Source organism: Oryctolagus cuniculus, chromosome 1 (assembly GCF_051225735.1).
Source record: "Oryctolagus cuniculus isolate XC-2025 breed Fujian yellow rabbit chromosome 1, ASM5122573v1, whole genome shotgun sequence".
Taxonomy (NCBI): Eukaryota; Metazoa; Chordata; class Mammalia; order Lagomorpha; family Leporidae; genus Oryctolagus; species Oryctolagus cuniculus.
This window is the reverse complement of record NC_142867.1, coordinates 229,615,914-229,638,410: the sequence shown is the minus strand read 5'-3', so window position 1 is coordinate 229,638,410 and position 22,497 is coordinate 229,615,914. Positions and strand designations below refer to the sequence as shown.

The following is a 22,497-nucleotide window of genomic DNA, read 5'->3' as shown; positions in this document are numbered from 1 at the left end:
TGGAAACTGAGGCTGAGTGGGTTATATAACTTGGCTTAAGGCGTAAGATGCTTAGAGTCAGTCTTGCTTCAGAGTTCAAGTCTTTTCTCTTACACCCCATTTCCTTGTGCATCCTTAGAAACATTCTTGAAAGAAGGGAAATGAGGTCAGTCCTTTCCATAGAATAATCTGTGGCATATTTATGTCATCCCTACTGAATTTTCCCTTTTCCTTTCTTTTTGTCCTCCATTCTTCCCTCTTTAATGAAGTTTAAAAGATTAAGAAACCACTTAATATATTTCCTGGAGGAAATTGAGTTCTTGAGATATTTACTTTCTTTTCCCCCTGGCACTAAAATTTTCTTTTAATTTGCTTACAGAGGAATTATCATCTTTTAAAATATGCCACTAGAATAAGTTAGATTGAATTTCTATCAGTGTCAAAAAAGAATGACCTTTTTAGTTGTTGAATAGAACCTTTTAAAGTTGGCAGTCCTTGCTTAATATCTGAATTCAGGCAAATGGCATAACATGTTTTGAGTTCTAGGGAGAGCCTGTTTAACCCAGCACCCTAAGTATTCCTAAATCAGGCCGTTTTCTTACCCCACAAACTGTTGGCGAGACCCCCTCTGTTTGCAGCTGGAGGTTGCACTTATTCTTTTGTTGTTCTATTGTTTCCTTTAGGGTGAGGGAGAGTAATTAAGGAGAACATGTTTTCCGAGCAGCTGGAGCCACGTTCCAGCTGACTGCAGCACCTGCAAAGATGGCACCTCTGCCTCTGGGTGGCAGGGTGGGCTGCCAGCTGAGGAGCCCACGACATCGCGGAGACGTGGTCATGCTGATCACTCTTGCCCTTCTGTGGGCTTCTCATGGCAGTAGTATTGGTGAATGCAAAGTGTCTCTTGTAGACTAATTAGAGGGATGATTTGTGAAACAGTGGCTATTTATTTAATTAATCACCAGCACAAAGCCATAAAACTCATATTTTAAAAATCCCTGTTAGTTTGCCATGTGGTTAATAGATTGGGGCACATTAAAAAGTGACATGGTGATGTATTAAAAATGTTCCACCTAAGGCTCCTTCAGGAAGGAGCAGAAGCTGTCTGCTTTCAGATGCTCTAGTGTCACCTGCCAGGATCTGACCTGTGGAAGATTTTAATATTTGTAAAGGCATTGATCTCTTGAATAGTAAATTCATTAGGACATCTCCTCTTGGAATCTGCCATAGAAGAATTTTTAAATTATTGTTAAAGTTAATTTTGTTATCTGTTAGTGATAAAAAACTGTAATTTTCTATTAAATTATACTGTGTTTACCAAGCTTAGCAGTATCTCTTATCATGTAGGTTATTTCTTTTCTATTCCTGGGTAAGAGAGGCATTTAATTAACTAAATAATAAACACAATAGCATTTTGTTGCAGCTGTCAGAATTGCACATTGTTCTGCTCCCGGTATTTTTCTATTGAATGAGAACAGGGATGATTGCTCAGGCTTCGTTCAGGTGAATTGTCATTTTTGGTTGGTAAGAGTAAAAATCGTATTGACTATTCAAGAGATAACATGGGCATTAAAAATGAGAAGAAAAAGCTTATGTTTTAACAAATGATAGGATTTTTTTTTAACACACTCACTAACTTACTAGTTGGTTTTCAGTATCCAAGCAAGTCTATGTACAGTCAGGCTTGCACTTTATTTAAATAGTATTTGAAGCTAAATTTAGCATGTCTGTGCTGTGGTTTACTCTTGTAACAAAAATTATTGAAAGGTCAATATTTCTGCTAAGCAAGTTTAACTTTTTAACAAAATATTTCTGGAACATTTTAAGATCATTTACGAAAATGTGTTGCTCAAGTGGATGCTTGTAAGGAAATTTTCCAGCTCTTTGGATTGTGTTTCTCTGCTGTGTTGTGTAATTACCTGCTCTGTTAGAAGGGGAGCAGGAATAAAACATGAGTATGTTAATGCAGCCTGGAGCTGATGTGGTAGTGATGATTACAATGCAGATAAAGCATTTCTCATAACTGCCGTTGCCTACTGGAGCCTTTGAAACATCTGGACCTTTAATTGAAAAATAGTGTGGTGCTGTGCAAGGCAGACATGCTAAGTGAAGTCACTAATTTAGAATACAAAAATATAATTGATAAAGTGTTTTATTTACATTGTATTTAAATATTCATACTTTGTTATGCTTTGTATAACAGGGAATTACTGGGTTAAATTTTCATGAACACAGACAATCTAAATGAGATAAATTAAGTGAAAATGTTAATGGAATTTTGCATTGGAGTCAGAGAACGGGTTGCTGCAGGAGGGTGTGTACTTCTGCATCTATTGGGCCTTTAAGGGAGTCAGTGGTTTAGGTCTTCATCTTTGGGTTTTGTGTTTTAGGAATGCTAGCCATCAATTGGTAACATCATTACATTTCTTTCTTGTGATTGCAATCATATCTTGTTATTTAGTTAAAAGAAATAAAATGTTCCCTGGCATAATGGTAAATGGCTGTAATGGCAACATTATTGCCCAATAAACCAAAGCCTTCCCCACCTCTGGGGCAGGTTATCAGAGCCTGCCCAGGAGAGCAGAGGAGCCAGTAAAGGGCGTGCAATTAACCTTTGTCCTGCGTTCGCAGCAGGGGAACTGACCTAGCAGCCTTCCGAGGAAATCCAATTTAATTTAAAATGAATTTGAAAAGACAAATTAGCCATATCTATTTTAATAAGATAAAATCCCCGACTCTCCCTGTATCTGGTTTAGTTAGGACCTCAGAGGAGATTGGACTAAGACTTAGGATGAACACAAGGAAAATAATGCCTGGGGGCTGAGGAGAAACCCCACAGTGACTTGTCAGTTTCTGCCACGAGCAGGTCTGGGGCTGCCGTGTCCACAGAGAATCACAGCCCGGGTGGACCTTTGTCTCATCGGGCCCTTTGTGTCGGAGCCTCATGCCGTGCTGATGTCATGTGCTGCTCGCCCAACTCTCCCAGGACCAAATTGTTATTTTCTTCCTTTGTCAGTATCAAAACACATTTGGGTACTGCCACCTGGGTAGCCAGATTTAGTAACAGATACACCTCCCAGTTACTGATGAACCTCAGTCCAAGAGTAAAGATTATCTGTGGCCTGACCACTGCTTTTAGAAAACAGAATCTGAGTTTCACCTACTCTTTCAGGAGTTTGTATTCCTTCATATTTTTACCTTTCAAACACAGTGGCAGGGGTGGCGTGTTACAGTGGGTTAAGCTGCTGCTGGCTGTGCCAGCATCCTAGGTCAGAGTCCTGGCTGCTCTGCCTGGGGATCCAGCTTGTGTGCTTGGTTCCCTGCCGTTCACATAGGAGACCCAGATGGAGTTCCTGGCTCCTGGATTTGGACTGGCCTAGTGTGGGCTGTTGTGGGCATTTAGGGAGTGAACCAGTGGATGGAAGATCCATATCACTTCTTCTCCTTCTCCCTCTCTTGAACTCTGTCTTTCAAATAAATAAATAAATCTTAAAAAACATAAAACAAGCCCAGAGTCAGTGAGATTTATTAAGCTCCTCTATGTGCTGACCAGCAAGGGAATCTGGAACTTTGTGCCTGTACATAGAGGAAAGTATCCCTGGAACTTGACCCTGGTCTCCCTCCCCAGTAGCTGTGTCACTGTGGAAGTGCAAGTGCAGCGTGGCAGGCCAGGCTGCAGGAGAGAAGCAGCTCAGACCTTTCTGATCCATCAACCAACCGGGACCCCAGTTCTGAAATTGTGGCTGCAGACAACCAGTAGTAACCTTTGTGACCTTCCAACATGCTCAGACCTACCCAAGAGTTGTTCAGGTCCAGAAGGGTGGAGATTTATAACTGAACAGACCTGAGTTTAGAGTTCTGACCCACTTGCAGAGGGATTTGGAGCAGCTTACTTAATTAAACGGCTCTTTCATTGGCTCTAAGAAGGACTTTGGGCATATTAAAAGAGAGAACAGTTGGAAGTATGGGTATGCCACACACAGCAGCCAGCGCCTGTGACCTGCTGGGTGCAGAGTGCAGAGGTGGGAGTGCAAAGGCGCTCACCTTGCACGCAGGCTGTCAGCAGTGTGGCAGGCCGGTCTTACTTTGTGCTGCTTGTTCTGATTACCTAATTGAGTGGTGTGACAGGCAGAGAGCTCATTATTTTTCAGAATACCCAGTACTGGCAGTTTTTATTATCCCATGGTCCTGCTGTCCCCTCAGTTTTCTGCCACTTGCTACTTTTCCCTTGATTCTATCTGGGAGACATGTAGGATGAGGGGCTGGCAGACTTTTGGAACTGATTCTCACATGTAAATTTTATGTATAGTTAGAATTGATTCTTTCCAATGGAAAGTGCTGTTCTAGAAAATAATAATTTAGATCATCTTTTACTTGCTGCTGTTAATATTTCAATATGCATTTGCAAACTGTGCTGTACACAGTTTTTTCAATTGACTTTTTGCAGTCGTATTGTCTTCATAATGTAAAAACACAGGAGGGGTTTTCTGCCATAGACAAGCCCCTTTCTCTGTCATTAGGTGTGGGTTCTTTGTGTAGCCTTTTCCCATACAGAGTAACACCTGTCCCAGTTATTTCACATGTGCATTTTGAGGATGAAAGTGAATGTCATAATTGGAGAAATGTAAAGCTATTTATTTCCATTTTGTCTGATGTTTTTACATTGTTTGCTAGGAGGTGCGTCAGGGACTTGAATTAATTATAATTACTGAAGAGACATACACTGATTGAGCAAATAAAGTAGTAAGCCCATTTATGCCAAGGCCATCTAATTAAATTCTAACTTTGGATAAGCTGGATGTATATGAAAGATTAATTTTAAGAGGTTTTCAAGACTTACTAAATAATGATTCAGTGCAATTTTTGAATTGTATCATTAAGGAACATTGAGTCTTAAAGTGATAAACACCTAGTCATGAATTTACCACTGTAAAAGTATTTCTGAGTTTTTAAAAACTTCACAATTAAGGAAACAATATAAATTTAAAAAATGCTTATTAGGCAGGGGAATGGTGGCTAGGGAGGGTGGGGTCCATCAGCTGGTTCACTCCCTAAATGCCTACAACAGTCAGGACTAGGCCTTCTCCAAAGCCAGGAGCCAGGAACTCTGTCCAGGTCTCCCACAAAGGTGGCAAGCACCCAACTGCTTGAGCTATCTTCTGCTCCTTCCCAGGGATGTGCACTAGCTATAAGCTAGATTAAAAGTATAGGCTGGGGGCCAGCATTGTGGTTTAACTTGCAATGCCTGCATCACCTATGGTTGCCAGTTTGAGTCCTGGCTGCTGTGCTTATGATCCAGTTCCCTGCTGATGCACAGGGGAAAGCAGTGAAAGATGGCCAAAGTCCTTGGGCCCCTGTGCCCACCTGGGAGATCCAGATGCAACTCCTGGTGTACTTGACTTTGGCCTGACTCACCCCTGGCTGTTAGAGCTATTTGGGGAGAGAACCAGCAGATGGAAGATTTCTTTCTCTCCCCCTCCCTCCCTGTCTCTTTCTCTCCCTCTCTTCCCCCTCTTCCCCTCTCTTCCCTCCCTTTTTCTGTGCCTCTTTCTTTCTCTGTAACTCTGCCTTTCAAATAATTTTTTAAAAATAATAAATCTTCAAAAAAAGAAAAGTGGAAGCTGGACTTGATCCCAGATACTCTGCTATGGTTGTGGGTGTCCCAGGTAGCAGTTTAACCCATTGCACTGCAGTGCCCACACCAGGGAAACAATATGATTTTTAAGGTGAATATTGGCATTTAAAAATTCTGTGACATTTATTCAACTGAAATTCTGCAAGAAATGAATATGATATATATCCCTGGATTATTTCCTTCAATATTTATACAATATCACATTCTCAAAATACTCCACTATCCGTGGAATTAAATTATCCTTGGGGTACCTAGAGGTTTGTACCAAATTTTCCATATAATTTAGGAGGATGATAATGGCTGTACTGTAACCTTTTCTAGAGATACATCATCTAGTAATGGAGCCAAATAACATTCTCCATTGAGTTTTAGTTTTAAAAGTTGATATTAAATCTTGAAAAGACTCATTATATTATGATAATTGATAGAGTTTAAAACTTGTAACTCTTCTTTATGGTTTTAAAAAAACCTGTTTTTACTTTTAAAGCGTATTGATTTTATTATAGAAATGATTTAATAATGAAGAGGTCCCTAAACTTATGCTAGGTGATGGGGCTTAGTTCATGCAAATTACCTTTCCTTGATATTATCATCATCACGGAAGCCTTTGTTTGTATAATTAAATGCAAAGTGCTGTGTAACGTTAATGACCCAAAGAACCCCACGTTGACTATGGAAATTCAAAACGGACACTTTCTGGCCGAGCTGCCTGTGCCTCTTCGTGGAGCATTTTTCAGACAGAGCCCTTTCCCTGCAGTCTCTGCTTCTCAGTTTCACATTTGCTTGAAAGTGTGGTTTGTTGAAATGTCTGCTGGATCTGAGAAAGAGCTCAACTAACAACAAGCAGAAAATGACGTGTGTCAGCAGGTCACAGAGCATTTTAGCATGCTTTATCTTACTTTATATTCTCTGTCCTTATTTTGAAGTATGTGGTCTCAACCTCTTAGTTTATGGCTGAGGAGCTGCACTTTCTGAGGGGTTTTGGACTTGCCCAAGGTTGCACAGTTCAAGAGCTGCAGGGTCAGAATCCACACCTGTCCTGCTGGTTTTGCAAAGAGCCTGGCAAATAGAACCCAAGGTGGTGAGAATGGACAGCGAAAGGAATTACTTTCTGAATTTAAGACTTTGAGAAAATGATCAATGTTCTTGATACAATATGGGTAGGTTCTCATCCCAACCCCTCTCCCAATCTTTTGTGAAATGTCTTATCTCGGTTTGAGCATGAGTGATTGCTAAACCATTGATATCTTGAAACAAGAGAATTATTTTAAACTGTTACTCAAATTTCATTTGATTACACTCAGATTATTTAAACCAATAGTGCAAGGGATTTTATTTCCTTTGTTAAGTGTCAGGTCATCAAAATATGGGGAATTTATTTTAAACAGAAAAATTATCCTGAAGAAAAAAAACGGCTTCTTTTCTTGCTTTGAGTCTAGGACTATAAATTTACATTTGCCCTAAATGTTATAAAGTAGAAAGTTGTAAAAATCACTAGTCTAGGAGAAACACATGGAAAGGATGTTTGCTGTGCTGTGCTGCAAGGGTTGTGTCGCGGCTCCTCCTTGGGAACTGAGTTTGAGGGCCTCGGAATGTAAAGGTGTACCTGTGGAAGTAGGAGTGGATTTGTACAAATTTCCCGAGAGCTAGAACTCAAATCAGCGGGTAAAACCCACAGAGACTGCACCTCAGGGAAAAGAAGCACATTTTACCTGCCATAAGTATTTGCCCAAAAACAGAAGCAGGAGGGCCTACTTCAGAAGAGGCAGGACACTGTCAGTGGAGGTGTTCAAGGGAGGTTTTCAGAAAACCATTTGTTAATTTTTTTTAAGTTTGTTTATTTTTATTTATTTGAAAGGCAGAGTGACAGAGAAAGGGGCAGATAGACAGATCTTCCATCCACTCGTTCATTCCCTAAATGCCAGAAACAGCCAGCACTGGGCCAGGTCAAAGCTGGGAGCCAGCAACTTCATCTGGGTGGCAGGGACCCAAGCACTTGTTACCATTTGCTGCCTCCCAGGGTGTGCATTATTAGCAGGAAGCTGGATTAGAAGCTAAGGTGGAACTCTCTGCAGGGCATTCCAATATGGGATACAGGGGGCTTAACCTGCTACCCCACCCCTGTTGCAGTGATATTTTAAAGGGCATGACCCTTAAGATTCCTTGCAGTTTAAAAAGTCTGTGAATGATGGGGCAGGTGTTTGGCCTAGCAATTAAGGTACTGGTTAAAAGGCATGCATCCCATATTGGAGCGCCTGGGTTTGATATCCAGCTCCACTCCTGACTCTAGCTTCCTGCCAATGCAAACCCTGGGAAGCAATGATGGTAGCTCAAGTGATTGGGTATCTGTCACCCATGTGGGAGACTTAGTTCCTGGATCCCAGCTTTGGCTCCAGCCAGAGCATTTGGAGGGGTGAAACAGCACATGGGAACTCTCTCTCTCTGCCTATCTGTGTCTCTAAAATTAAGTAATTTTTTTTATAGTCTATGAATATAGGACTAGCATTCTGGCATAGCAGGTAAAGCTGCTACTGCAACACTGGCATCCCATTTGGGCACCTGTTCATGTTCTGGCTGCTCTGCTTCCAACCCAGCTCCCTGCTAATGGCCTGGGAAAAGCAGTGGAAGATGGCCCAAGTGTTTGGGCCACTGTCACCCATGTGGGAGATTTGGATGAAGCTCCTTGGCTACTGGCTTTGGCCTGGCCCAGCGTTGCCTTTGTCACCATCTGGGGAGTGAACCAGCAGATGGAAGATCTCTCCATGTGTGTTTCTTCCTCTCTTTAACTCTGACATTCAAGTAAATAAAAAATCTTTTTAAGTCTATGAATGTAAAAGTGGGGGAAAAGATGATAGACATCAGTATTTCTTTTTACTGTGGATGAGCAACTGATAAGTGGTTTTACATGTGCAGTCTCATTGATCCTCAGCACTCTGTGAGAAGGTGCTACTCTGTGTTTTGTAGATGAGAAAATAGTGAGTCAGCCTAATAAATTGTGCAGGGACACAGAGTAAGTGGCCTTGCTAGGGACTGAACTCAGATCTCTGGCTCCATGGCTTGTGCTCCTAACCACCAAACTGAACTCTCTGTAGCTTCTGTTAATGTAGCAAGGATCCTGGAAGCAACCAGATCAGAGTTTGACCTTGTTAAAGAAAGAGTGACAGTTGATGTTCCTAATAATAAAAGCTTAATGGAACCAAGGTTGGTGATCAGAGGAAATTAATGAGATTTTGTCAATTTTATTTTAAACTTAGCTTGTCAGAAAATACAGTGTCCAGTGACAAACTGTGGAAATGTTCTTGACAAATTAACTTGCCTACAGGTGCCAGATCAGGGAAATGTTAATCTAATAGCCTTTAAGCATTCTAGATTTATGAGGGCTAAGGTAGCACTACAAAGCCAAGTCCCTGGCTCTGAATGAACTTGTCATAGAATTTTATATAAAATCTATTCATAAATTCATGCTACCATTTTGAATGTAAAAAGAGTGAGTCCTTTTTGTGGACTCATAAAGTCGAATATTTTATTGAGATCAAAATGCTACAGGTCTGATGTCTGGGAGTTCTCCCCCCTATGTAGACCCTGTTTGTTTTTCATAGGCTGTTAAACGTGGCTTATATCACATTTGGGCCAGGTTTTGTTTGAAATTATTACTTCTGATAAATGAATATCCTTAATTAACACCAAAGTAATAATAATTTAAGATCTTGCATCAAATCTGTTGTGTTGCTAGAGACCAGGGCATCTAGGATATAGTGCTGTTTGATCCTTCTTGAAAAAGCTGGGGAGGAAGATACTGCGGGAATGGAACTGCAGCCGTTCCTCTAAGAGTTTTGCCTTCTGAAGGCTACAAATAACCTTTTTATCAATTTGCATCATTACATTGTCTGGATACACTGATATATTTATTTCTGCATTAAAATTACATATAATGATCTGCTTGTGCAGTTGTGACTAATGGAATAATGTTGCCTGCTTTTTGTCTCTTTAATTGCTGAAGCCAAGCTGTCTATCCTATCTGTTTGTTTCCCTTGGCAGAGAAATTGAACATGCAGCAACAGTTCTGAGATGTGCTACTCAATTTATTATGGTAAACCTTGATGTTAAATAGCACTGCTAACTGAGTCTAATCCCCAGTAGAGTTAAATCAGCTAACTCGCTTGATGTGGGTGTTTCTTCATTCCAGGTTATTTTGAGGGGCGGGCTTTGCTGCAGTGGTTAAGATGCCACTTTGGGGACACCTGTGTTCCATATCAGAGTGTCTGGGTTTGAGTCCTGCCTCTCTTTCTGATTCCAGCTTCCTGCTAATACGCAGGTGGAAAGGCAACAGGTGATGGCTCAAGTACTTGGGTGTCTGCCAGCCACTTGGAAGATCTAGATCTGGCTTTTGCTTGGCCCAACCCAGGCCATTTGCAAGCATTTGGGGAGTGAATCAGCAGGTGGAAGATCTCTCTGTCTCCCTCTCCCCCCCAACCTTTCCAACAAAATGAAAATAAATAAAATCTTAAAACAATTTTTATTTACTACCTTTTTTTTTTTTAAGTGCCAAGCTGGGAGTTGATCCGAGGCACTACATGGGATGTGGGACACAGGCTTCCCCAGTAATATCTTAACCATTGTGCCAAGTGCCTACTCCTTAAGAGTACACTTTTCCAGCATAACTTGCAAACCACAAAGTTTTCATACTATTTGACTCAGTAATCTACTCTTGAGAATTTGTACACAAAGATTTACATAAGAGAATGATAATACTGTTTACAGTAATGAGATATTGGATACAACTTCCATTTTTAAAAAATATTTATTTATTTATTTGAGAGGTAGGGTTACAGAAGGTGAGAGGGAAAGACAGAGAGAAAGGTCTTCCTTCCATTGGTTCACTCCCCAAATGGCTGCAATGGCTGGAACTGGGCCAATCCAAAGCTAGGAGCCAGAAGCTTCTTCCAGGTCTCCCATGTGGGTGCAACAGCCCAAGGACTTGGGCCATCTTCTGCTGCTTTCCCGGGCCACAGCAGAGAGCTGGATTGGAAGAGGAGCAGCCGGGACTAGAACCGGTGCCCGTATGGGATGCCGGTGCCACAGGCGGAGGATTAACCTACTGCACCACGGCGCCGGCTCCCTACAACTTACATTTCTAACAGAGTGAGAAGAGGTTGATGGTTCCCCCATAATGCTGTAATGCAATGCAAGTGTTTAAAACCATGTTACAGGGATATTACTCATTTCTCCCATCAATATGGGCAAGAAACTGCATCTGCCAGGCCCTGTTAGGTGCTGGGGCTGTTTCAGAGAGGAAAATGCTCCTGAAGATCAGGGCCTGGGAGACAGAGGTCTCTACTTGCATGGCCAGTTTATCACAGAAAAGTGGTAGATCGGATGCATCCATTTTGAAAAATAATTTGAGGAATCCTTTCAACTCAGCAAGCTAATCCCAGACCGCTGCTATGTTCCAAGCCCTGAAAGAATACAAAGTGGATGAGGCACATAGTTTTTCCTTTTATGGAATTCACAGTTGAATGAGAGGGTGGGAGAGAATGTAGTAAGTGTAGGTAAAGAGACAAGTGAAGCTATGAGACTGTACACATCAAATTGCTAGGGAAGCAGAAAGAGGGAATTCGTGTGGCCTTCCATCGTAGGAGAGGAATCATTTAAGTTGAAGGACAGAAGGGAGCTACATTTCTTGATCAGCAGCTGTGTGCCAGGCATTTTTCCTGCTTCTTGCTTGCTTTTCCAAGAGAGTAAATAGAGGTTCTGAGAGGTGAAGTTACTTGCCCGGTCTGTGGTCCAGTGGCTATGGAAGCGGCAGAGCCAGGACTTAAGCCTGGATGCAGCCAGCTTCAAGGCTGTGCTCCTGACCGCTTTGCTTAGATTCTGGTGACAGTGCGCCGGGACCAGGTTGTGAAGGCTGCTGGCTGCCACGCTCAGGAGCTGGAGTGCTAGTGCTGGGCGCTGTCACATGTGTCCGAGTGCCTGTGACTTGAGAAACGGATTTGGAGAGAAGAGGATGAGGACGGGAGATTACCGTATTGGTTTCACTGAGAGATGATGAAGCTTGAACAGAGGCAGAGGCAGTGAGATCCGTGAGAAAAGGGAAAGATTTGAGGGTCGCTCAGAGGCATTTCAGTGAAGTGGGCAACGCATCTAATACCAATTTTCTTCCTCATCAACTTGTCTCTCATTCTATATTGGCTCTCCAGTCAAGGTTTTCATCTTTTTGTCTGTAATTATAATATTTATTTTATTTCTAATTATAAAAGGATCTACAAAAATTCATGGAAAACATGTATTATGAAAAAACTATGCATTGATGTCAATTATTTTTGCACCAAAACAAACATCTTTTTATTTAATTTTCTGTGAACTTTTTGAAGGACCTTGTATATGTTTATGTTAGAAAATGCAGAAAATTGATCCCATGTCTCACAGGTAGCTACCGTTTACTTTTGGGTGTATTGGTACAGTAGATAAATAAAATATGCATCTTTTTTCTTCGGCTATGGTTTGACTGGGTGGAAGAGCCACCCTCCTGGGCTCTCATGACAGCCTATACTTTGCCGCTCTTGATGCTTCGTCACGTTGGACCGGAGTTTGGTAAGGGTTGAGTCTGCACTTTGTGCCCCTGGACTTTGTCTGCAGAACCCAGCATGGTATTTCAGCGAGCTCTTCTTGAATGCACAAGTAATTGAGAAAGGCCCCGCCAAGACCCGGTTCTCCTGTCTCTGTGCTACCTGTTTCCTTGAGCTTTCATTGTGCCTCTGTTTCCCCAGTCCTGAGTTGGAAGAGCAGGTTCATTGCCATACAGTCAAACTGTATGATATGAGCTTTATTTATCTCTAGATGCCTTTTTTTTTTTTTTTTTTTTTTTGGACAGGCAGAGTGGACAGTGAGAGAGAGAGACAGAGAGAAAGGTCTTCATTTTTGCCATTGGTTCACCCTCCAATGGCCGCCGCTGCAGCCGGCGCACCACGCTGATCCGATGGCAGGAGCTAGGTACTTATCCCGATCTCCCATTGGGTGCAGGGCCCAAGGACTTGGGCCATCTTCCACTGCACTCCCTGGCCACAGCAGAGAGCTGGCCTGGAAGAAGGGCAACCGGGACAGAATCCGGCGCCCCGACCGGGACTAGAACCCGGTGTGCCGGCACCGCAAGGCGGAGGATTAGCCTAGTGAGCCTCGGCGCCGGCTCTAGATGCTTTTTAATAGTTAGATGCTAGGACTTTGGAATATTGCTTGCTTTGATGTGGTATGAATACCTTTGATCTTTTGGCTACCTTGGGTTTTTTTTATTAGTAATTACTTTCTATTGTGTTGATGAATTGTTTTATGTTTTAGATGATTCCCTCTAAGTATTGTAGCTCAAGGACTATTAGATGCACTGCCACCACCTAGAGCTTTTTCAAAAGAGGCTCCTTATTAAAATGTATAATTTCGGGGTTTGTGCAAAACACTTTTTCCCTAGTCATCACTGCTTCAAGTTGGAATTAGAAGATTAAAAAGATAAAGTGCTCCATTCATTTAATAAGTATCTATCATATTTATTCTGATAGTTTTTTGTACACTTGCTGTTGTGCTTTGAGATAGAAGATAAAGGGATCCGGGTACTATGTAACTACCTGCCCTGTAGTCCCAAGCAGTGGTGACTGTGCTGCAGTCAGCTGACAGTTTCCCCTCAGTCCCCAGTTCCCCCCGGGCGGTTCCTTCTGCTGGAGACTGCTGCAGGCAGAGGCTTTGGTGTCGGTAAGAGATGTTCACGTCTTTACAGAGTGGTGCTTGATTGCATTTAGAGTAACTTTGAGACATAGGTTTGGATCTTGGCTCTTCCACCTTGGCTATGGGTGGTGAGCAGATGACTATGGCCTTAGAAGCCTTAGTTTTCTTTGCCATAATATAAAGGTAAGGATAGAATCCTGTCTCTTATTGTTATTGTGAGAATCAAATGAGATAATTTAGGCAAACATTTAGCAGAGTTTACTAAACAGTTAGCTCTAAATAAATGCTAGTTCTTGTTATAATAATCAATCCTATTAGGGCTCCCCTGGCATCCATTTTTGGCCTCATATGCCCATCTGATAGGCTTGAGTAGTAGAAATGAGTCCGATTTAAAACGTGGGCCCTTTCTTGAGTACTGAGCTGTGTTTCTGAAGCACTTGACAGGTTCTGAAGCACATACATGTCATCCTCTCGTTGAGTCTCTGTCTGGAGGTACTGTGCTGCCTGCCCCTGAGCTCTAGTTCTTCAGGAAGGAGAGGAGTAGACTGCGAGAAAGCAATGGCAGGACGGACCCAGGTCTCCGACAGGCTGATTTGAGGGCCACAGACCCGCTCCAGAAGGATTGCCACTGTTTCCATTTTAACCATTTATCTGCTCGACAAAGTCATTGTTAGCCATTTCAGAGCTGAGAATGTGTGTGGGAGTGTGCACATGCATGCGCATGTGTATGTGTAGAAGAGAGAATATTTTGTGGAAGAATTGCTTCTTCATTATTTGCTTTTAACCTAGAGATAAGGCTTAAAGCAAAAAAAATGTTCAACTTGCTGGGTTATGAAAAGTGGAATTTCTCATATGTTTTTTCAACTGACTGTGTATTTCCTTATCTTCCTCCTGACCTCCTCCTTTACCCAAAATGATAAAATTACAGAGTGTTAATTATGGGAACCACATGGTTACCCAACCCCCACCCCCATTTCCATCTGGGGATGAAGGAAACTGACATTTACTGAGTGCCTGTTGTGTGGCCCAGCAGGCCCTGAGTCACGCATGCGTTCATTATGTAGTTCAACAGAAAAGGGGGTGTCTCCCATGCTAGGGATTATCATGATGGAGAAGTAAACAAAGCAGACGTGATCACTGCCCTCATGGAACTTCAGAAGCTATTGGGGAAGGCACCAGTATGTCATTGCAAATACATAAATGTCCAACTGCAGATTGTTAAGTGCTCTGGAGGAATGAATAGGATATATGTATATAAGGATGTATGTATACAAGGACGCATGTATACAAGGACGTATGTGTACAAGGACGCATGTATACAAGGACGTATGTATACAAGGATGCATGTGTACAAGGACGCATGTACACAAGGATGCATGTATACAAGGACGCATGTACACAAGGACGCATGTATACAAGGACGCATGTACACAAGGACGCATGTACACAAGGACGCATGTACACAAGGACGTATGTACACAAGGACGCATGTATACAAGGACGCATGTATACAAGGACGCATGTATATAAGCATGTGAAGGAGCTTCTTTATGTAGCATTATCAGTGAAGGCTTCTCCAGGGCAGTCAGTGAGCTGGGCCCTGCGTCATCATCAGCCTCCTCCTCCTCGTGATAGGTAGATCCTGTCAGTATTAGCATTTTTCATATGAAGAAACCAAACAGATTTAGTAGCCTGTCCATGGCACATGTTAAAAGATGAGGATTCAGGCTGCAAAGACCCAAAAAGAGCCTTCTTTTTATTTATTTTTTTAGATTTAATTATTTATTTGAAAGTCAGAGTTACACAGAGAGAAGGAGAGACAGAGAGGGGTAGATCTTCCATCTGCAAGTTCACTCCCCAGTTGGCCACAATGGCTGGAGCCGCGCTGATCCGAAACCAGGAGTTTCCTCTGAGTCTCCTATGCAGGTGCAGAGGCCCAAGCACTTGGGCCATCTTCCATTGCTTTCCCAGGCCACAGCAGAGAGCTGGATAGGAAGTGCAGCAACCAGGTCTCAAACCAGTGGCCATATGGGATGCCAGCACCTCAGGTGATAGCTTTACCTGCTATGCCACAGCACCAGCCCTGAGCTGCCTTTTTATATGAGGTTATTTCAAAAGGTTTGTGGAAAAATAGAAGTAAAAAGTTTATTTGGTTACAAAATTTTTTATTTTTATTTTTATTTTATTTGAAACAAGAAACAGAAAGAGAAAGGTCTCCTGTATTTTGGTTCACTCCCCAAACGCCCATCATAGTCAGGGTCTCCGCAGCCTGGGTCCCCATTTTGGGTGGCAGGGACCCAAGTACTTGAGCCATCACTTACTTCCTCTCAGGGTATACATTAGCAGGAAACTAGCAGAGGGAGCAAAGCTGATACTTGAACCCAGGTACTCCAGTATGGATGTGGACATCCCAAGAACATCTTAACTGCTACAACTAACGCTTGCCCTTGGGTGCCAAAAACAAGGCATGGTTAGTTTTGTCATAATATGCATTTTTCATGAACTTTTTAAAAACCTCTTCATGTACATGGATAGCAAAGCTTTTTTTGTGCATCTAATTCCATTTCCACACATTCTGCTGTGGTAAACAGTACCTGCTTAGGCCTTGAAAGATACATGCACTCAGAGTGCTGGCAGGCCATCAGGGCTGGGGGCAGCCATGGGGAGTGGTGAGAGGTGGGTGGGAGTCAGTGCCCTGTGGGTTTTTTGCAGGGAGTTTGGGCTTTATTCAAAGTGTTGTGGGAATCACTTATTGGAGGAATTTAAAGAGGTGCATGCGTGATCAGATTTGAGGTTTGTTTTTAATATATGGAGAACAAATCGGAGCAGGCAGGAATACAGTGGGTTGATTTGGAACTTCTTACAGACTTGATGGTGGTAATAGAAATGGAGAAAATGAAATGGTTTTGAAATATGTATTTTTCAGGGATGAAATTCATGTTACCTAACAGTCACCATTTTAAAGTTTATAATTCTGTGGTTTTCAGTATAATCACAATATTATACAACTATTACTACGGCCTAATTCCAGAACATTTCCATCACCCTTGCAAGGAAGCTCCATACCTCCTAATTTCCCACTCCTCCTAACTCCCATCACCCACTAATCCAGTCTGTCCATTTGGGTTTGCCTATTTCGGACATTTCAGATTTCATAAATGAGTTACTACTATAGGTGCATCCTGTGGTAGCATGTATCAGTAATTCATTCCTTTGTGTGGCTGAATAGCAATCACTCATCAGGTAAGGGCATTGGGTTGTTTCCATTTGACTGTTAGGTATACTGTTGCCATGAACATTTGTGTACATGTTTTTATGTAAACATGTATTTTGAGTTCTCTGGAGTATATACCTAAGAATAGAATTACTAGGTCATACAGTCACTCAGATTTGTTTTGTTTTGTTTTGTTTTTAATGCTCTATTTATTTCTTTCAAAGAGCTACAGAGAAATAGGGAGAGAGAAAGTTCTTCCATCTGCTGACTCGCTCCCCAGATGACCACAGTGGCCAGGGCTGAGCCAGGCTGAGACAGGAACCAGGAGCTTATTTTGAGTCTCCCATGTGGATAACAGAGGGCCAGGCACCTGTGCCATCTTCTGCTGCTTTTCCCAGGTGCATTAGCAGGGAGCTGGATTGTAAGTGGAACAGCCAGGACACAAACAGGAGCCCATTTGGATTTGAGTGTTGGAGGCAGAGGCTTTAACATGCTATGCCATATCACGGGCCCCAGTTTTGTTTTGTTTTGTTTTGGGCCTCTAAGGATCAGAACTTTTTGCAGTAAAGGGGAAGTAATCATTTGGAAGTGTTAGGACAAAAATATCTACACCACCTCCTAGCCTTAAAGAATTGCCAGTTACAAAACTGCAAAACAGTCCCCCTTTAGGAGGACAGTAGAGCAAGCAGTATCCTCAACAACCAGTACGTTTTAGTTGACGCAGAGGTGGAGAGAATGTGGTTGAAAAGCAGCCCAGGTGTATTGCTGACTGGTAGCAGAGGCCCCAGAGTGCAGAGTGGCAGTTTCAGGAGGGAGGAGGCGTAGGTCTGTGAGAACGTGAGGGCATGAGAGGTAATGGTAGATCAAGGAACCGAGGTAAAGAGACTGGAATCAGCCCCAGTCGTTTCTCAGAAGACAAAGCCCTTGGTTCCAGGGCTGCAGGCCTGAATGCTTCACCAGAGTATGATAACTTCCCAGGCCCCTTAGCGCAGTGTTTCAAGGAGTGATAGATACATCAGTTTACAGGGAGGGCAGCAAATGCCAAGGTTGAATGGTGACTTTTCCAGGGTCACATTTACTTTGTAGCAAAGCAAGTCTCCTACCACCAAATATCAACTCTGCTTGTTACCATTCTCATTTGTTCATCTTAGTGGCAGTGCTCATTTACCTCTCCGCTGGCAGAACTGCATCCAGTAGACCATTAAAGGAAAAGACCTTGAAACTTGACCATTGTTTCCACCTGGGGACTGTGCCAGGCTCACAGCAGGTCTGGGCAGAAAGGATGAGAGATGCCCACTGTTGCACACAGGCTGGAGAGCTGTGGTTGTGGCCCGCGTGCCCATGGCTCTGTGCTTCACTCTTGCGTGTGCTCTGTCCACAGGGTCATGTTGGCACGACAGCCACCAAGAAGATAGACGTCTACCTCCCCCTGCACTCGAGCCAGGATAGACTGCTGCCAATGACCGTGGTGACCATGGCCAGCGCCAGGGTACAAGACCTGATTGGGCTCATCTGTTGGCAGTACACCAGCGAAGGACGGGAGCCGAAGCTCAAGTAATCCTTTCTCCTTTTGGCTGCTCTACTTTCTGGCTGTCTCCTGGCCGCCTAAGCTGCATTCTAGCCCGGGCCAGTCTTTCTAGGCACTGACCTGGGAACCAGACTGCCACACTGACTCAGTTCAGGGTGCCCACCAGATCATGGCCCCGTCTAGCTCATGCTTATCTCAGAGAATGTGCTTGCACAATAGACGTAGAAGTTTGTGAATCCAGAATGAGAGATGGATCTTAGTTTCCAAACCCTTTTTTGATACCTGCTGGTGAAGCATCATCGCAGGTAAACGCAAGGGAACTGATGTTTGTTGAGTACCTACAGTGAGCTGGGCTCTAGGCTGGGTTACAGACCTCATTTGATTGTCCCAGCTCCTTGTGAGGCTATGACTGTCACTCTGCAGAGGAGGAGACCCAGGGTCAGAGGGTCATTGCTCCCTAAAGCTTTTGTCAGTGGAAGATGGTTTCTGCACTGTTTTCTTCTGCTCCTATGGAACTTTTGTTCTGAATTTTAGTTTAAGTTGTTATTAGTCAGTGGCTCAATTTTCCTTTCAACCACTAGGCTCTATTCCTCATTAAACAATTATATTAAAAATGTGGTGCTTGGAAGTAGAATCTATTCCTGTCTGTAACTTGAACTTTAAAGTACTTTGCTGCGGTAGCTCTCCCTTGCTAGAATTTCTGACAGACGTCATCTTCTAGTTTGAAATCAGCAAAATGTAATAGATGCCTTGGTTTTGAAAATGGATTCTCATGGAGACTTTCTCTTCCCTCCTCATGTTTTCAGGGTTAACATGGTCTAGAGAGCTGTTAAAATACTTTTCTTCATGTACATTAAATTCACACATAAAATTACTCTTTCAGGTTCTTATTGGGTACTTTGCCTGAATAAGTTGTGGCAGTAGGAAGCCTTTTTAAAAATAATAATAATAATAATTTTAAAAATTTCTTTGGGAGAAGAAGCAATATACAGGGAAACAGATATGTAGAGAAGAATGCCTTTCCCATGGTTCACTCCCCACCTGTCTGCCCCCGCGTCTCCTAAGTAGGTGCAGGAACCCAGTTATTTGCGTTATCACTGCTGCCTCCCAGAGTGTGCACTGACTGGAAGCCACAGTCAGGAACTGGAGGTGGGTGTCATCCCTGGGTGTTCCAACATGGGATAGAGATGCCTTAAATGCTAGGCAAAACACTTGTTCCAGAACGCCTTTCCAACCAGGATGCTACCGAGGCTTGGAAGAGTTGAGTCAGCAGGTCTCTCAAAGCAGAGCTGAGATGTTGTCCCTTTGCAGCATGTGATGGGAACAAGGAGACAGGAAAGGGAGCCACACACACTACTGGTGACCATGAACATTGTCTGATTCCTTTAAAAAAAAAAAAAAGGATTTTATTTACTTGAAAGGCAGAATAACAGAGGGAGGGACACAGAGAGATCTTCCATTCACTGGTCCACTCCCCAAATGGCTACAGCTGCTGGCACCAGGCCAGGCTACAGCCAGGAGCCTGGAATGTGACTGGCAGGCCTACTTGGGCCATCTAATGCCTTCCCAAGTATATAAGCAGGGAGCTGGATTGGAAGCCAAGCAGCTGGGACTTGAACTGGTGGCCATATGAGATGCCAGCACCACAGGCAGTGGCTTTACCTGCTGTGCTGCAATGCTGGCCTCAAGGGAGGTGGGTGTTTTAAACTGAGGGAAAAGCATGAATTTCTGCTTATAATGATCCTTTAAGCACATTCATTAAATTTTGCATTCTGCTGCAAATATATAATAATGGTAAATGAATGTGTTACTGATATACTTGACTTTAACAATAAAATAGACTTCCTGATGGACTAGAAGCAAGTGCAATGAGGAGCAGGGAGAAGGTGCCAGGAGTTGATTTTTTAGGGTATTATGACCCTTAGAGCATTGTCTGAGTGAGTTTACCAGTATGTGAAATACTGATTTTTCTCTGACTTCAGGCAGCTCCTCTGGGCTGGGTGCTCAGAACCCCCAGGCAGTCTTTTTTCTAGGGTAAAGACCGTCTCATCCATCTACCTATGTGCCATACAAATACTATCATTTTCTAAGTTGTGCCGTGGTGTCAAAAAGAGTAGGAAACACTGCTTGAGAGTTTGGGACCAAATGAACTTCATGAATGAATGGGGGACCAGAGGAGGTCTCAAAAACTGGGGTAGGGGCCGGCGCCGCGGCTCACTAGTCTAATCCTCTGCCTTGCGGCGCCGGCACACCGGGTTCTAGTCCCAGTCGGGGCACCGGATTCTGTCCCGGTTGCCCCTCTTCCAGGCCAGCTCTCTGCTGTGGCCAGGGAGTGCAGTGGAGGATGGCCCAAGTGCTTGGGCCCTGCACCCCATGGGAGACCAGGAGAAGTACCTGGCTCCTGCCTTCGGATCAGCGCGGTGCGCTGGCCGCAGCACGCTGGCCACGGCGGCCATTGGAGGGTGAACCAACGGCAAAGGAAGACCTGCTCTCTGTCTCTCTCTCTCACTGTCCACTCTGCCTGTCAAAAAATAAAATTTAAAAAAAAAAAAAAAAAAACTGGGGTAGGACTGTCCTGCCAATTAAAAGAAGCTGAACAAAGCTGCCTGGGTGTGGCTTATTTAAAGTAGGCATGGAAGGACCTAGAAAGAACAGTGAGACAGGGACCTGCCCTTGGCGTGAATAGCTTTGTGATGTCCTTGGATAGAAACCTTGAGCTGTCGGTAAAGTCCTCCTTCAGTGTCCATGGGGGTTGGTTCCAGGATCCCCTGTAGTATTGAAACCCACAGCTGCTCAATTCTTCAAATAAAGTGGTATAGTATTTTCACATAACCTTTGCATATCCTCCCATATACTTTAAATCACCTCCAGAATGCGAGTCCAATAGTTGTTACACTATACCCTTTAGGGAATAATGACAAGGAGAAAAAGCCTGTACTGTCCAGTAGGGATGCCTTTTTTAAAAGTAGTTTCTGTCTGCAATTGGTTTACTCTGCAGATGCGGAACCCGCAGACCAGATGCAGGTCTTACACAGTTGAGGGTAGAGGTTAGTGGCAGTAACTGTAAAAGCACTAGACAATGAGGGGTGAGTGGAGCAGAGAGAAGTGAGTGCTCTTATTCAAGAAGAACCATCAAATGAAAATCCGAAACCGTGTGAGGATAACTAATACCAAGAAAGACATGATAATCAGATGAATTCACTCCCAGCAGAATATAATGAAGCAATCTGAATATTAACTTCAAATAAATATTTTAAGACCATCAAAGGGATGAAGGAAGGAATAATATCCATGGTAAACTTCTAGGAAATTATGAAACAAAACCAGACAGATTTAAATTCAGAAAAGAACCAATTAAAAGTACTGGAAGTGTAAAATACATTTTTTTAATGTTAGAAAAAGAAGATAATGAATAAACTCTAGCATAGACACAGTTCAAGATAGTTGATAGGTAAGGATTTCATCCTGAAAGGAGCACAAAGAGACCAACATGTGTGAAGAATAGAAGATAAGTTAGTTAGGAGACGCGGAGGAAAGTTGAAAGGCTCCCCCCTGTGAAGTCAAGGGAATAGCAGAGTGGCGATATTTCAAGAGGTAATGACAGTGGAATTCCTGGAACTGAAGACAAATTAAATGAATCTTCATGTTAAAAGTGCACACAAAGTAAATGGAAGAAGGACAGACTTTTCTCTCTCTCTCTCTCTCTCTCTCTCTTTTTTTTTTTTTTTTTTACAGGCAGAGTGGACAGTGAGAGAGAGAGAGACAGAGAGAAAGGTCTTCCTTTGCTGTTGGTTCACCCTCCAATGGCCGCCACGGCCAGCGTGCTGCGGCCAGCGCACCGTGCTGATCCGAAGGTGCTTCTCCTGGTCTCCCATGGGGTGCAGGGCCCAAGCACTTGGGCCATCCTCCACTGCACTCCCGGGCCACAGCAGAGAGCTGGCCTGGAAGAGGGGCAACCAGGACAGAATCCGGCACCCCGACCGGGACTAGAACCCTGTGTGCCAGCACCTCTAGGCGGAGGATTAGCCTATTGAGTCGCGGCACTGGCCTAGGACAGACTTTTCAAAAAAACAATACTTTTAGAAACGATGGTATTTTCTGGAAAATGTGGGTAGTTCAACTTGCATACATGCTTTGTCTCAAGACACTAGGCAGCCGCACTTGAAAATGCTCAGGTATGTAAGTGTGTACCCCATTTCTCACATAGAATGATAAAAGGTGCATTGAATAAAATTGGTAGTTTTTTTTTTTTTTACCACTTCTTGAAAAGCATTAGGTAAAACTGACATTTTTATTTTATTTTTCTTAAAGACTTATTTATTTGAAAGGCTGAGTTACAGACAGAGAAGAGAAACAGTGATCTTCCATTTGCTGGTTCATTCTCCAAATGGGTGCAACAGCCACGGCTGGGTCAGGCTGAAGCCCGGAGCCTGA

The 22,497-nt window shown here is 43.2% G+C and overlaps 1 protein-coding gene across 15 annotated transcripts in view; it reads left to right on the top strand.

The window, feature by feature from the left end:
* The window catches only part of MAPKAP1 (MAPK associated protein 1), a 259,582-nt gene that overhangs the window by 92,829 nt on the left and 144,256 nt on the right, over positions 1 to 22,497 (top strand). For all 15 annotated transcript variants that reach the window (XR_016212148.1, XR_016212147.1, XM_089302685.1 and 12 more), the window contains one exon: positions 17,917 to 18,089. Coding sequence is in view for 13 of the 15 variants with exons in the window: in XM_089302685.1 (XP_089158811.1) it covers positions 17,917 to 18,089 (173 nt within the window). In the remaining 2 variants the exon portion in view is untranslated. The remainder of the gene's footprint in view (positions 1 to 17,916; positions 18,090 to 22,497) is intronic.